The sequence below is a fragment of the Oncorhynchus masou genome, chromosome 5 (assembly GCF_036934945.1).
Source record: "Oncorhynchus masou masou isolate Uvic2021 chromosome 5, UVic_Omas_1.1, whole genome shotgun sequence".
Classification (NCBI taxonomy): Eukaryota; Metazoa; Chordata; class Actinopteri; order Salmoniformes; family Salmonidae; genus Oncorhynchus; species Oncorhynchus masou.
Window position 1 is genome coordinate 83,709,055 of NC_088216.1, and position 16,276 is coordinate 83,725,330.

General features: G+C 43.8%; 1 protein-coding gene across 2 annotated transcripts; it reads right to left on the reverse strand.

The window, feature by feature from the left end:
- Positions 1-10: 10 nt before the first annotated feature.
- sp1 (sp1 transcription factor) lies at positions 11-10,138 on the reverse strand. Of its 2 annotated transcripts, none has more exons than XM_064967011.1 (7): positions 10,056-10,138; positions 9,335-9,411; positions 7,346-8,437; positions 6,434-6,641; positions 4,448-4,589; positions 3,788-3,978; positions 11-2,501 (listed from the first exon to the last, which is right to left on the reverse strand). In XM_064967011.1, exons 1-7 carry the CDS (start codon positions 10,060-10,062, stop codon positions 2,194-2,196), a joined length of 2,025 nt encoding a protein of 674 aa, XP_064823083.1. In that variant the 5' UTR covers positions 10,063-10,138; the 3' UTR covers positions 11-2,193. The 2 variants fall into 2 exon arrangements, with proteins under 2 accessions (XP_064823083.1, XP_064823084.1); XM_064967012.1 differs by having other exon boundaries at positions 9,967-10,056.
- Between the last annotated feature and the right edge of the window lie 6,138 nt (positions 10,139-16,276).

Sequence of the window (16,276 nt, forward strand, 5' to 3'; positions counted from 1 at the left end):
AGAGCACACATTTTGTATTCATAATTTTTAATCCAGCTGTTGGCATTTGTAGTAATAACATTCAAAAAAAAAACTCCCTTTTTAAATGAAATAAACATTAAGGGCACTTGTCTGAACTAAATCGCAAGGATAGGAGTACAAATCAAATACTGAAACAATGCATTCAAATACATTTCCCACAACTTGTAGTTGATCAAGCTCGAAGTGGACATAAAGTCAAAAGGGAGTTAAGTACTTAACCCTCTTCAAATGTATCTAAAAATGGCACCCTACTCCCTCTAGGGCACTACTATTGACCAGGGCCCCATAGTACTACATAGGGAATAGGGTGCCATTTGATGCACACTTAGAACCCCAGCTAGTCAGTCTTCAATACATCTGTGACTGACCACACTACTGAAACTGACTGGATTAAAATAGTGACGAGGTCAAGCTTAACGTTTGATCGACCCTGGCTTTCTGTTTGAGACAACCTAATGATGCTGTTTACGTAATAAATCAGTACTTTCTTCCAAAACATGCAGGCCAATGCTGTTACAGAAGTAGGGTTGTATAAATGTGGTTTTCCAGAAGAGTTAAATTCCTGGAAAAGGGATTGCGTAAGCAGGAAATCCAGGAATACCTAACAAGATTTCATTAACCGAGGAATGTTACCGATCTTTTGCAACCATGATGCAGAAACCTAAGCTGTAATACTACCAGGTCCAGAGCCAGGTTATATTGACTGTCTAGAACTGATGACGAAACCTTCCATTCCACAGTTCTCTTAAAACAGAATATGGATTTTTGGTTTTAGCTGAATTGTTAGTTTTTTTGCATTATTTGGAAATAAGACAAAAAAAGGGTTAAAGTTGTCAAGGAAGAATTTGATATCCAAATGCATCAGAGAAAGAACTTGAGTATGAAGCAAATTGACAAATATACCAGAGAAGTAAATCATATGTACTGGGACTGGACTGTTGAATACATACATAGTTCATTCTATAGACAGAACACTTTTGAAATAGTTTAAACAAAATCTACATTTATATAAAAGTTTAGAATAGAAGTTTAAGATTGATTGTGTATGAGAGACTCACAACAGAAAGGCAATCTCTTGCAACCATATAAAGTTCAGTTGATCCTTCCTATGCTAAGAATTTCCGTAGCTTTACACGAAAGAGAAAAAAAAACATATGTACATACAAAAAGACTTGTCCCAAATGTTTTGTTTTTTGTTGCTATGATAAACGTATCAAAGCAGGATGGCTTGAGTGTGTACCTATATAATCATATAAAAAGGCAAAAAACAAGGAGATATTTCATGACGATTTTAGATTTGTGTCCCTGTTTAGTACGCTACTTTTGACCAGGACCCCATGTAGGTGATTGTGTCCCTCCCCCCTCCCTGCTGATTAATGCTTCTGGGGCTGGGCTGGATTCAGGGACATGAAACGTGCCAAACGCTGCAGATACAAATAGAAAAAAGAAACAAAGAGCCATTTCCTTTTTTTCTACACCATCTGAACGTTGTGTAACGTTACATCCTCCTGAACAGGCCCCAGAAGTCACTAGTGACCAAATAACCATGAGCCCCTCCCCCATCCACACTGGCCTCCAATGAGAAAGAACCAACGGTGATACCGGGCTAGACAAGAGAAGGTGTGAGAGACCAGGCGAAGGCCCAACCCACTCAACCAGCTAGTACAGTACTGAAGTTATCCCTGGTGTATACTGCACTATACCCAGACAGAGGGGGGTTGGACAAGAAGAGACCTGAGAGAGGGGGGGGACTGAGTAGCAGTAGTGCGTTTCTGCGTTATGTACAAATAGAGATTGGAAGTGATGGATTTGTATTGTGTTCCAGGGAAGGAGCCTTTGTGAATGTGTTACTAGGACAACCACTGTAGTAGTACCATTCATTCCCTTCCATCATCGATCAGATCTAGGTAACTAACATCTAGACTGCTCTCCACCCGACTCACAGCCAATGAAATGGGTAAGGTCATGGAAATGCACCATAGCAGTTTATCTGAAGGGACTCCCTGGATCCTGTCTCAGCTCTCAAAAATATCTAAACAGAGCTCTCCCCTCCCTTCCTATTATTAGCCCTTAGTTTTACTGTATATAATCTAGAAACATATAGCCCTTATAGATCAATGTCCGCTGCTCCACTACCGTCCTGATCCCCACATCCAATCAACCAATCAGTAATCAATATCCATTACTGTTGATGGAGTGCAGGTCAGCCACCTGCATCACGTTGATGCCGCTGCTGGCCAATCGGGCGATGCCCTCGGGCGACAGTGTCTCCATGGCAATGAGGGCGTGTTGGTCATTGACCACACCCCCGGCCCCGCCATCTGTGGCTCCGCCTCCACCCGACTGAGGGGCGGAGTTATCGGAGGTCACAGCGCCACCGGTGGCTCCTTTCTTGTTGAGGTGGGTCTTGAGGTGTTTGGAGAGGTGGTCGCTGCGCATGAAGCGCTTTGGACACTCCGTACACGTGAACTTCTTCTCACCTAGATGGCATGAAGAGGTTACAGGTTAGTAGTGATTATTCTTGTAACCTGGAGAAATGTCTCCTTCAAAACAGAACAAATGTCTGGCATCAGTGGTTTCTTTCATCATGATTATTCAGAAAATAAAAACAAAAAAACACATACCTAATCTGCACAGAGGTCAGTGTTATGTTGCGACCAATAGGAGAAAGACAAGTGTCTGTAAATCATTACGCAATAGGGTCTAAGGTTATTCCCGAGACCTGGTTATCACCATATAATAACCTAGTCAGAGGTTGTAACTAGGGCCCCAGAGTTGTTCCTCGTCCAGTCATCACAAGGTCAGCAGTGACAGGCAACAACCATAGAGATGCACTATGCAGATATCACTCCATTATTTCCTGGTTAGCGAGCCTAATTTCAGTTTGTGTGACAAAAAACAAACAAGTATAATGTAGAGAATCAGTCGATCTAAACCTCTCTGAAAAATCTAGCAGATCTACAGCGCACTCCTCGAGACCGATCTACAGCGCACTCCTCGAGACCGATCTACAGCGCACTCCTCGAGACCGATCTACAAATCAAATGTTTTTATATAGCCCTTCTTACATCAGCTGATATCTCAAAGTGCTGTACAGAAACCCAGCCTACAACCCCAAACAGCAAGCAATGCAGGTGTAGAAGCACTCACTACTCACTCACTCCTCTAGACCGATCTACAACTCACTATAGACAGATCTACAACTCACTATTCTATGTGAAATTGGTCAGGTCGCACAAAAGTGACATATTGCAGCTTTAAAATGACTAGAGGGGCCGTTTCAAACTCGGTCTCAGAATGGGGTGAAAATGAAAGCCATATTGGTCAGGGATATATCCAAACCAGTCGTGTGGTGAGGCTAGGTACGGTGACATTCACAACACCACCTTGTGATTCTGGATGGTCAGATAGCGAGTAACAATGACAAGAAACTGCCATATGGGGAATCCTAAGTGACCGATTTCAGCTAGTTTGACCTGGTTCTCGATACCATGTCATGTTATGAGGCTATTATGGACGTCACAGCTAACATTAGCTAGCTAGCCAACAACTGTAACAACGCATTAGAGAGAAGTGTTCAATATGCAACTTGATTTAATGTTTACAATAAAACATTGGAGATTAAATATATACTTTACATGTTGCCGACCCAGTCTGTTTTGCTCCACAGTTGCGTGCGTCGGTTTTGTCGCTAAACAACCAACCATCGTCTCTGTATAACTTATCAATAAAGATGTCATTTAAAAATCGGCTTTGGCCATCTCACCTGTGTGTGTCCTCTTGTGGCGTTGCAGTTCGTCTGAGCGAGTGAATTTCTTCCCACAGAAGGACCAGCCACAGACGAAGGGTCGTTCTCCAGTGTGCCAGCGAAGGTGAGCTCTCAGGTGAGATGTCTTACCGTACACCTTCCCACAACCTGGCATGTGACAGATATGCTGCTTCTTCTTATTGGGATCTCTGAACAGGAAAAAGGTAGAAATTGACAGTCATGTTGCTGTTAGGCTATTAGATGTGTGCCCAGTCTTCACATATCATGCCGCTCAAATATACTTCCCAACCGGTCTCTCCGATTAGCTTGCATTGTTATTATTTTATTATTCCCCCCCCCCCCCTCTCTCTCTGGCATCAGCATTTGTTTTATTCATCAGGATCACTCTTAAATGAAAATCTAATCTGCACAGAGGTCATTGTTACGTTGGGACCAATAGGATCAACACAGAAGTAAGTATGTGCATATGAGTCATAGGCAATAGTGTCAGTGGTTCTTCCTGAAAACTGGTTATAAACCACATAACCTGGTTCCTGGCTACATCATCGTAAAAATCAAGAGAAAGGCATTCAGGTGATTAAAAAAACCAACATTTGACCCAGCTCTTGGCGTTTCCCCGATAATGCAATAGCGTTGACAGACTCAGATGTTATGTACCTGGCCTCCCCGTCCTTGCAGAAGGGACAGGTGCAGGCTTCCCTGCGTGTTCGGCGGTTCTGAGGCTGGGGGGACGTGTCTCCCTCCTCCATGACTGTGCCGTCATCCAGACTGTCTCCCCCGGCCTGCAAACCCTGGTCTCCTGTGGAGGAATAAACAGGAACTTCTGCCGTTACAATAAACATACAGTATATTCAGTGTTTACAAACATCATTGGCCTTCCCGCTCATGAAAGCTTACTGTGACGAATCAATTGCGTTAGGTGTGTATCTAGAGCCATTGGGCATTACAGATACAAAATCACCTTCAAGTAAAATCAACATTTATTGGTCACGTACACAGTTTAGCAGATGTTCTAGCGGGTGCAGAAAACTGCTTAGCATAAAGAGAGCTGCTTAGCATAAAGAGAGCTGCTTAGCATAAAGAGAGCTGCTTAGCATAAAGAGAGCTGCTTAGCATAAAGAGAGCTGCTTAGCATAAAGAGAGCTGCTTAGCATAAAGAGAGCTGCTTAGCATAAAGAGAGCTGCTTAGAATAAAGAGAGCTGCTTAGAATAAAGAGAGCTGCTTAGAATAAAGAGAACCTCATGACAGTCAACAGACCAAATACAATAGCATGTGATTAATTATTCTGTCATTGTACTGTGGAGACTAAACCAGTTTAAACAACTTATTATCCTACCTACCCAAATTAAAATTACAAGTCCAACCAGTATGGTCAGGTTGAGGCATTGGGGAAATCCATGTTGAATTTCATGTCTAATTTCAGGACAGAAAAACTATAGCCAAGCCATAAAATGTAAATGCTGGTAGGAACAGGGCAAACTTGGACACGCCCACATAACGTGTGTCTGTCTGTGGGGGCCCGGATAAGACACTGACAGCATGGGTGGGGTGGTTACACCCCCTCATCTACTCCAACTGACTGCCTGACCAGACAAACCTCTTACTAGCTGACCAGACAAACCTCTTACTAGCTGACCAGACAAACCTCTTACTAGCTGACCAGACAAACCTCTTACTAGCTGACCAGACAAACCTCTTACTAGCTGACCAGACAAACCTCTTACTAGCTGACCAGACAAACCTCTTACTAGCTGACCAGACAAACCTCTTACTAGCTGACCAGACAAACCTCTTACTAGCTGACCAGACAAACCTCTTACTAGCTGACCAGACAAACCTCTTACTAGCTGACCAGACAAACCTCTTACTAGCTGACCAGACAAACCTCTTACTAGCGAATTGTCACTGACCGACGGAGGAGTAAAGGAAATGCTTAGTCAATGCCCGTCAGTTACTCTGAACACACACCATGTCGATACTAGCACCATGTAGCGTGAACAAGGCAAACCAGTTGGCTTACTTAGCGCTTACCTTCGCATTCCAGGCATCAAGCTACATTTGTTTGTTGACATGAAATAATTCAAAACCGATTGAATGAAAACCTTTCTTCTGATCACAACAGTTAAAGTGCAGATATGGGTCAGTGCAGATATGGGTCAGTCTACAACTGTGACCACCCGTACATCAAGCGAAGTAACATTAAAAAATAAAATTAAAACCTCCAGCAAAATCAGAAATGGGCTGCGTCTCAATCCACCACATCCGTCGAGGTCAGCCTTCCGCGCCGGCTTCGAAAACTATTATGACCAATCGACGGAAAGAGAATCTCGCGAACATGATGGCGTTCTCCATCGTGCACTACGACCTACACAAGTGTCACGAGACTCGTCTGAAGGACTCATACAAAACAGAAGTATGGAGGTAATTTGGTGCCCGCCCTCAAAAAAGGGGTTACACACACACACACATACATATAATTTTTTGAGCTCTCACATCTCCTAGACATAGTACAGACACTCCAAAACCTTCATTTATACCAGTCCTTTGTTTCATTTATGAATGCCTTTCTATGGGCTGTTAGTAAAAGACTAATTCAAATTCAATAGGATAAGTGTTAATTCAGTCCTCAGCAGAACACGTACCAGCTGTGTTAGAGATGGTGATGGGGACTCCTTGTAGCTGGTGCATCTGTAAACCAGAGTTCTGCAGTGTGTTGAGGTTGATGGTGTGCAGGCCAGGGAGTTGCATGGTACCTCCCTGGGCCTGGCCCAGCTGAGAGAGACCCTGCATGGGGGCCAGGGTGATCTGGGTCCCCGCTGGGCTCTGCAGCTGGAGGGTCTGCCAGCTCACCTGGAGGGATCAAATCAAATGTATTTATATAGCCCTTCGTACATGAGCTGATATCTCAAAGTGCTGTACAGAAACCCAGCCTAAAACCCCAAACAGCAAGCAATGCAGGTGTAGAAGCAGGATGAGGTAGAGGAATTGATTAGCAGATCGAGGAAGTCCGTATTGATCGATTAGGAACGGACACATTTAAGTTATATTTTCCATTTTGTTGGACTGAGATGAGTTTACAATTCTTTATTTTGTTCCCCTTTTGTTTTCTCGCTGGCATCAGTGGTTTCTTTCATCACAAACTATTCAGAAATTAAAACATCATACATCATCTGCACAGAGATCATTGTTACATTGGATCATTAGGAGAAAGACAGGAGTGTCTAAGTCAGTGGTTCCCAACCAGGGTACAACCAGGGTACCTAGTCTATCCACATGGAATACTATGATAAGACTCATGAGACCATAGGCCTTCTGGTACACTGCAAGAAGGGGTACTTCAGGGGTACTCCAGCCAGAGCAACATTCAGTTAGTTGGTGGTACAGTAAGGGGGAAAAGGTGCTAAATCACAAATGTAAGCTATAGGGCCAGGGGTTTATACCTCAGAACTGGTTATCATCTTATAATAACCTAGTCAGAGCCTGTAACTAGGGCGCCCAGCACTAATCAACAAATACATTCTGAAAAATCTTGAGGTGAACTCCTTCTAGCTCACCTGTCCGTTGAGCCCGACGGTCCTCAGCAGGATGGGAGAGGTGTTGGGGAGGGTCTGAATTTGCAGGTTCTGCAGGGCATCCTGGGTAAGCGTCGGGGTCGCGAACACCTGTCCCCCAGCTGAGATTGTCTGCAGCGAGGTCCCTCCTTGGATGAGCTGCTGGGGTTGAATGAGGAGCTGCTGTGGCTGATCTCTATTGTCTGGCTGGATGGGGATCCCGACACCAGAATTCTGGAAGCCGTTGGTGCTCTGAGTCTGCTGTGTCATGCCTCCATACGAGGTGCCTGTCTGAGTGGTGGTGGTGGTTGAGTTGGTATAGTACGTGCCAGAGGTTGACACTACCTGCTGCATCAGCTGCTGGTTAGAGCCTCCGTCCCCTTCAGACCCACTAGCTGCACTGACCGGAAGGAGGGTGATATTGCCATTTAGGAGACCAGGCATATTAGCCAATTGGAACTGGCCCTGGTTGTTCTGCAGGACGCTGTTACCCAGACCGAGGTTCTGTAGGGGGATGGCTTGCTGTAGGACCCCGGCAGGCATGGTTAGGATATTTCCTCCACTCCCTGTTCTAACCAGCTGCTGACCCCCGTTAGGCGAGGAGACGAGCTGGAACTGTCCTGCCCCAGCTGCATTCGGGTCCTGCTGCACCCCTGCCTGGGCAAACTGTAGATGCTGGCCATCCACCGTCTGGAACTGAGGGATCACCTGGTAATGGATGTTGGGCATGGACACAACCTGGCCCCCAGACATGGTGAGGACCTGCTGGCCCTGTAGAGAAGGAGCTGAGGACAGCACATACTGCTGCTGTCCTTGGTGCCCACTGGAGACCGACGTCAACACCTGTTGCCCCCTATTCTTCCCTGAGTCGCTCGCGGTCATGACCATGCCAGTGGAGTCGGTGGTGATGGTGTTGGAACCACTGGAGCTACCGAGACTGACAGGGATGATCTGCCAGCTCCCATTGGCTGTCTGGGTCAGCTGGGCTTGGCTTAGGTCTAACTGTTGTTCGGAGCCGGAGTCACTCTCGCCTGGGGTGTCGATTCTACTACAGGTCGCTGCCAACAGAGCTAAAGGAGAGGGCTGCTGGGAGTCCTGCAAAAAAAACAAAAAGTTGGATTTTTGTTGTGAAGCTACTAGTATACAAAACTCAACACATTGTTCACAGGAAGAGTAGCCCCTGCATGTGCAACAGCTAATGGGGATCTAATCAATAAGATACAGCATCACAAAACTTTACCAAAAGGGTTCTGTTTGATGTAACAATGTGATCTGCTTTTCAAGGTGTTCATAAGTGAAACCAAATCTTGTCTGAAAGAGTTCAATTAAAACAAATTAAACCACAGTGAAAGACAAACAATAATTAACACAATGTAAAATTCTTGTCACATTTGCCATGGTTTTAACATCACACCTACAGTGAAATGTGACAGTACACACAGCATTCCAGCGTATGTGCTGCAGCAGGCATGAGTGAGAGGGCAAGCCAAGGGAGAGGAAATGGGGGAGCGCCAGTGGCAAATGGGTGGGATCACTTTTTTTTTTTAAAGAGCAGCGGCGGGCTGAACTTCCCCTCCCCCAACCCACCCACACCTTTATCTTGCCCTATAAACTAGCTCACTCAGCCGAAGCCACCCCCTCCGACGCCAGCCAAAATGGGCTGTGCGAGCTGCTGTACGGGGCTGGCAGGAACTCCCCGTGTGGGATCATCCACCTCTACGACTGCCTATATCCCCACCCCGGTGACATGTGCTTGTGAGAAATCAACAACACTGATCAAAACCCATTCCCACCACTGACCACAGTTAAGCTACGAATTTATCCATAGCTAGCTAGATAAACATGTCTCATGCTTGGCTACTTTTCTATCTAGTTAACGTTACATGTCAGGAGGGGGGAGGAAAGGGGGTAACGTCTCTAGCAAACATCAGAGGAATACATTGAATGCACGTTATCTGGGAATGTGTAATGTTATTTGACTGGCAAACATACTTGTCCGGTATTTGTGTTTCGCTTTTGAAGGAAGCCTCCACCGCTTTCCACCATCGCGGCCATTTCATCCTGTTGGTCTGTAAATGTAACGTTGCAAATGGATTAGCTGCTAACAGTAGCTAACTACCTGATATTACTTGCCAGTTAAACAAAAGCAAGCTAGGATATTACAGCTGACACGACTATGATACTTTCATTAGATAAAATAAAAACACTGCTAATACCACGAATTAGCAAACTAAGTTATGTAAGTTTTTCAACAAAAAAAAAACAACAACCGCAAAACAGCTGCTAACTGGCTAAAGAAAGTAGCTAAATAGCTAGCTCGTAGCATGGGAACGATTAGTGGAGTCTTAATTACACAACCACAAGAGCTAACTAACGTTAGCTGCCTGACTAGCTAATGACATGATATTCGAAGAGTTGAAAATTGTTTTCCAACCTTAACTAGTTGTTAGCAAAGCTAGCTAATCTAGCTCATACGACTTTTCATCCTAAGTGACTGGCTAACCATTAGCTCGTTAACGTTAGCTAAGATTCAATAAATGGTTATCAAATTTAGAGCTGAAGAGTTAGAGACCTTGTAATTTCAAATTTGCCTAGCTTTATCTACTCCATAAACAATCACCTACCTATTAGTTAGCTTCATAGACTTTTACAAAACTACTGTAGCTACTTCTGAAAGGGGGGGAGAAGAGAGAAGAAAAAAAAGTTCACCTACCACTCATAATTTCGAGACGGGAGGAGTTTCTCGGGCTTCTTTCAGGTTGACATCAACTTTTTGCTCTTCAACCAAACATGCTGATTCTGCTACGAAGGAGAAAGGAGGAGATTTATTTTTTTATCCAATCAGATGTCGAATTGTGTTGTTGTGGGCCAATGAAAATGCTGTTTTCTTTCACAACTTAGACCTCCCCCCGGGGGGTTTCTACGTTGAGCAGTGTGAGTTTGATTTAGTAACTGAACTACATCGGCTTGTATATTTGCGCTTAAATTATTATTATTATTTTTTTTAAACCTGTGGAACGACTGTAATCTTGTTCCCGAAGTGCCTGCATGCCACACCGTGCAACTTGAATCAAGTGCACCCCATGTATGAGTGACATTAACCGCTACCTAAAGAAGAGTTGTAGTTATTCTAAAATGGGAAGAGCTGACCAATGGGGATGTGGTCATGGGCGGGTATTTGGGTGGGGTCAACAAATGGTAGGTTGTACCTTTTAGCGGCTACGTTGACTAGTGTTTTTTGGCGGAAAAGGCGCCATTGACAAACATGACCTAAATAAATTGTTGTTGACGAGCCCAACAGTAACAAAAATAGACCACATTCACAACGAAAGGCATCATACAATGTTTCATACATCCTTTACAACATAATGCAAATTACAGGAGGGAGGTTTAGAAATCGCTCAGCAACAGATGGGGCTAAACTTTTTCGCTGGCCACTCCCTGCCTGGATGAACATTGTGGGCTTGGGAACGTGCAAGGGGAGGGCTGGGACCGGGGTGGGTGGAGAGACCCTTCAATGTGGAGGGACTCGTTTTGATAGCGCTGGGAGGAGATTTGTCGTGGGTGGGAGGGTTTTTACGTGTGAGGGGGTGTCCGTGGAACACATGTGGCCGGGGTAAACATTTCATTCCCCTTAGGATGGAGTGTGGAGTTGCCAATGCTGGACAGCCACACACCCTCCGCCCTCCCATCAAAGTGGACCACCCCCTCCAGTCCATCAACTCCCTCCAGTCCACACTCCACCCCCAATCCATCGCTCAGTGGTACATCCCCAACTGTTCTCCAAAGCCCATCTTGTAGATATTCAGAAGCACATAGACGCTGTTTTTAGTAGCCTTTTTTTTTTATATCCCCACAGTGGATATTGACAATAATATTTAGGTTATAAATAGGTTTTAACGACCATATGTTTTCTTTTTTGAACCAACCTCCCAAGTTTATTAACAGAACACCTGTCATCCCATCACAACCCATCTGCATCGATGCCTAACCCTACTGTAGGGAATTGATTTTAATATGAAATAATAAATACAAATATGACTACCTTTTGAAAGATCATGGTCCCAAGTAGAATATATTTAAATTTTGTTTGAAGATCTTTAAAATAATGTTGTTATTATACAGGTAACTGCCAAAATAATGAAAACACAAACACCAGTCAGAACAGCTTCAATGCACCTTGGTATAGATTCTACAAGTGTTTGGAACTCTGTTGGAGGGATGCTGACACAGTTCTTCCATGAGAAATTCCATCTATTGGAGTTTTGTTGATGGTGGTGGAAAACATTGTTTTCAATTGGGTTGAGATCTGGTGACTGAGATGCCTTGGCATATGGTTTAGATTGTTGTCATGCTCATCAAACCATTCAGTGACCACTTGTGCCCTGTGGATGGGGGCATTGTCATCCTATGGAGGCATAGCCATGGTAACCAAAAGAATGGCCTGCTCATTTTATACATGACCCTAAGCATGATGGGATGTTAATTGCATCATGAACTCAGGAAGAACACTTGTGAGGAAGCACCTGCTTTCAATATACTTTTTATCCATCATTTACTCAAGTGTTTCAATTATTTTGGCAGTTACCTGTAGATTCCCTATAATAAAAAATATTTTTGCCAAATAGTTAGTAGTTTCAAGGGAAAGAACTTGAAGGGATACAGCACATACTGGATAACCTGTGCACGTCACAATCACTAGCCTCGTTTACACCTTGTGTTAACATGTACGTTTCGTAATCGGATCAATATGATCCAATCACTATGTAATCATGTACAACCAGAATGTGGAAATGATCAGGACAAAGGACGCGAGTTAGCACCAGATATAAACGAGGCTATACTGTGAGCTCTTCTTTATTAGCCTACGGTGTTTTTTGGCCTCTGTTACGCAGGGAGGATGTATGTCACAAGTGTTTCACACGCTCTTTTTTTTTCTTAAATTGAAACCACACGAACTTCCTTTTCTACCTTCCTTGTGTTGTATTTGCGCGTAAAGAGACAGTCAGAGGAATTGACAGCAATGATGTATATATTATACACATTGGTTTGAGAAAGAGAGGCGCGAACATGTAGCCTCGGCGTTGTGTTGATAAAGGTTGAAACATTTATCCAGGATGAACCGTTCCAGTAAATTGTCATCTGAAAAACAGAAGAAAACCTGGATGAAATATGCAGTGCCATGCTGACAACAAGATGCAACTCGAGACCGGTGAGCGCAGTGGGAGAAACCAGAATTGAAACCTGCGGTGCTTCAGTGAAGGTAGGCTTGGAATAAACATTTGCTTCTTTTTTTGAAACTTAAAAAAAACATTTGTCCTTGAAATACTGTAGTTTGGTGTCAGCATTTGCATGCGGTTTGTTTTTCAACCATGTTTTCTAAATATGTCCTTGTTTTTTTGCTTGAACAAATAGGCAGTGCAATCAAGTTTCATAACGTTTTACGTTAGACTGACGATGGGCACTGAAATATTTCTACCGATATTGGCAGTTGTTAGGCTATAGAAATTAAATAACTTGATTTTTTTCTCAGAGGGTACTTCTGTGATTGTCATGTAGGCTATGATTTTTCCAGCTCTGGTCAACATTAACATAATTACAAGCATTTTGTGAGTTTGTTACTATTACGATGATTATCAATGTTTTGTTCTGTTTTTCCTTGTATTATGCATATCGTTAATCTCTCTCTTGAACAATGCATCTTTCCTAAGGGCACGAAGCAAGAGAAAGTTAACCCGCACCTCTCCGATTCAGAGGTTTTGGGTTAAATGCGGAAGAAACATTTCATTTGAATGTATTCAGTTGTACAACTGACTAGATACCCCCCTTTTCCTCTGTATAAGAAGGGGATACAATCGGACCCTGGGAATTACAGTAGCTATCCTCAGTATAACATCAATGATCCTGGAGAGAATTGTTCATGAGCAAATGTATGAATATGTCAACAAACACATTCTAATGTATGATTTTCAGTTGGGTTTTAGAAAAACATACTCCACTGATTCATGTCTACTTTAGTTGATTGACTTCATCAGGAAAGAGATTGATGAGGGAAATCTCTGTGGAATGGTACTGCTTGACCTACAGAAGGCCTTTGATACAGTTCACCACTGTCTCCTAATCTCCAAACTGGAGGCACTGGGGTTAAGCAGTATCCCTCGAGGCTGGGTAAAGTCCTACTTGTCAGGTAGGGAGCAAGTGGTAGAGGTTAATGGTTCACTGTCTCAGGCAAAATCAATGAGTTGTGGTGTTCCGCAGGGGAGTGTGTCTAGGCCTCTATGGTTTTTACTGTATATAAACAATATGAAATATGCTTGTTCTTGCTCTCCTTTCCTTTGTTGTGGATGATTCTACACTTCTGGTGTCTCATAAAAGTAAAACTATGTTGGAGAGCACACTTAGCACAGAGTTTACTAACATTAGCAAATGGCTTGGATATAATAAGCGATCTCTGTATTTACTGTAGAGAAACCCGAGGCAGTTATTTTTGGGGCCAGACCTAAATTGTGTAGGTCCTCTGAAATCAGTGTAGTTAGGGAGTGAGGTGCTGACTACTAAAACCTCTGTTAGCTGCCTGGGAAGCATCCATGGTGGGAGCTTGGGGTTGTGAGCATGGTCACTAAAGTGCTAGGGAAGGTTACTGCCAGCACCAAGTTTTGGCTAAAAAGTCCAAGCTGCTTGATAAGGACTCCATGAGAGTGCTAGCCACTGCCCTCATTCAATGCCATTTTGACTACTCTAGTACTTCCTGGTTTGGGGGCTTATCTAAATTTATGAAGAGGAAGCTCCAGAAAACCCAGAATAAGATGATCAGGGTGGTATTGAAGGTGAGTCCACATAGGCAGGAGCTGCTTTCAGGATCTCAACTGGCTGCCTGTTGAGGCTAGGGTGTCCCATGTTAGATATGGCCTGGATTAATTAGGGTGTCCCAGATTAGACATGGCCTGGATTAATTAGGGTGTCCCATGTTAGATATGGCCTGGATTAATTAGTGTTTCCCAGATTAGACTGGGTTTTGATTAGTTAGGGTGTTCTAGGTTAGACATGGTCTGGATTAATTAGGGTGTCCCAGATTAGACTGGGTTTGGTTTAATTAGTGTTTCCCAGATTAGACTGGGTTTTGATTAATTAGGGTGTTCTAGGTTAGACTGGGTTTCGTTTAATTAGTGTTTCCCAGATTAGACTGGGTTTTGATTAATTAGGGTGTTCTAGGTTAGACATGGTCTGGATTAATTAGGGTGTCCCAGATTAGACTGGGTTTGGTTTAATTAGTGTTTCCCAGATTAGACTGGGTTTTGAATAATTAGGGTGTTCTAGGTTAGACATGGTCTGGATTAATTAAGGCGTCCTAGATTAGACTGGATTTGGTTTACAGGAATATTTATGGTTCTGCACCCAGATATCTAACTGGTTACTTTCCCTAATTTTGGGATGCACACAACCACAGCAACAGAACATGTGTTGCTGAGGTGTGTTTATACAGGTTCAGGAGTAATGCTGCGAAAGGTACTGTCTTGTATACTGGAGCCTCAGAGTGGAATGAGTTGCCTCTGACCGTTAAAACAATGTCCTCTCTGGGCAGCTTTAAATAATACAGTATGCTGTGGTCAATCTTCAATCGTGTGGATCTTGCCTAGCCATCTTGTCTGAAGAGGATCACTGTAACGCAGACGGAGGCAGTCAGGAAGCCGGTGCAGTCCGTGAGTTTAATCAGTGTGAATACAAAAAGATGGAGGGTCTAAACTTGGGGGGAAAAACAGGAAACAATACTACCTAACAAGTGATACAAACGGAGTGTTAGATAAAGGGGAAGTAATCAGGGAGGGATGGGAGTCCAGGTGTGCCTCAAAATGGGTTGCCAGGTGTGCCTCAAAATGGGTTGCCAGGTGTGCCTCAAAATGGGTTGCCAGGTGTGCCTCAAAATGGGTTGCCAGGTGCGCCTCAAAATGGGTTGCCAGGTGCGCCTCAAAATGGGTTGCCAGGTGCGCCTCAAAATGATGGGTTGCCAGGTGTGCATAATGATGGGTTTGAACATCTTGGCCATGTTCTGTTATAATCTCCACCCGGCACAGCCAGAAGAGGACTGGCCACCCCACATAGCCTGGTTCCTCTCTAGGTTTCTTCCTAGGTTCTGGCCTTTCTAGGGAGTTTTTCCTAGCCACCATGCTTCTACACCTGCATTGCTTGCTGTTTGGGGTTTTAGGCTGGGTTTCTGTACAGCACTTTGAGATATCAGCTGATGTACGAAGGGCTATATAAATACATTTAATTTGATGGGTTGCCAGGTGTGCGTAATGCTGGGTTGCCAGGTGGGCGGAATGCTGGGTTGCCAGGTGGGCGGAATGCTGGGTTGCCAGGTGGGCGGAATGCTGGGTTGCCAGGTGGGCGGAACGCTGGGTTGCTAGGACCGGCGGTTAGTAGACCGGCGACGTCGAGCGTCGGATTGGGAGTAGACGTGACAATCACAATGGAATAAGTCCCACACTTTGTGTTTTCCTCTATGATTTAACTAATGTGTATGTACGGCTTGTTTTATGTGTACTTGTTTTGGTCAAATTAATAAACTATCTAATTATAGATTGATTTGAGTGAGTGTGTGGTGTCAATTATTTTTTAAATGGCAACTATTCATTCCAATCATGTGATAAATTCCTAACCACTTCCAACCAACAGTACTAGATTATTAATCAGTGAATATGTGTTCCTGCTTGAAATGCCCGAGAGGCACCAGTAGCTTCACTGAAAATGTCATTAGCTGGTCATGATTTGGACATTTCTAGTATTATCAATAATAAGTCTATTGATGAAATTGTATAATACTAACTTCATTGTTTGGGTTCTACCAGTTTATGATTATTGAAGATATTCAATGAATTGGTGAGCTGCTGAGTGAGTGTAACGACGTCTGTGTGTAGCTGGTGTAGAGGAGTCAGG

Bases quoted from the DNA above. Each gene is read 5' to 3' on its own strand.
- sp1 (XM_064967011.1), bottom strand. The intron at 6,642-7,345 runs GTGAGCTAGAAG...TGATCCCTCCAG, and splicing joins CCGTCGGGCTCAACGGACAG to GTGAGCTGGCAGACCCTCCA. The intron at 4,590-6,433 runs GTACGTGTTCTG...ATTCCTCCACAG, and splicing joins CACCATCTCTAACACAGCTG to GAGACCAGGGTTTGCAGGCC.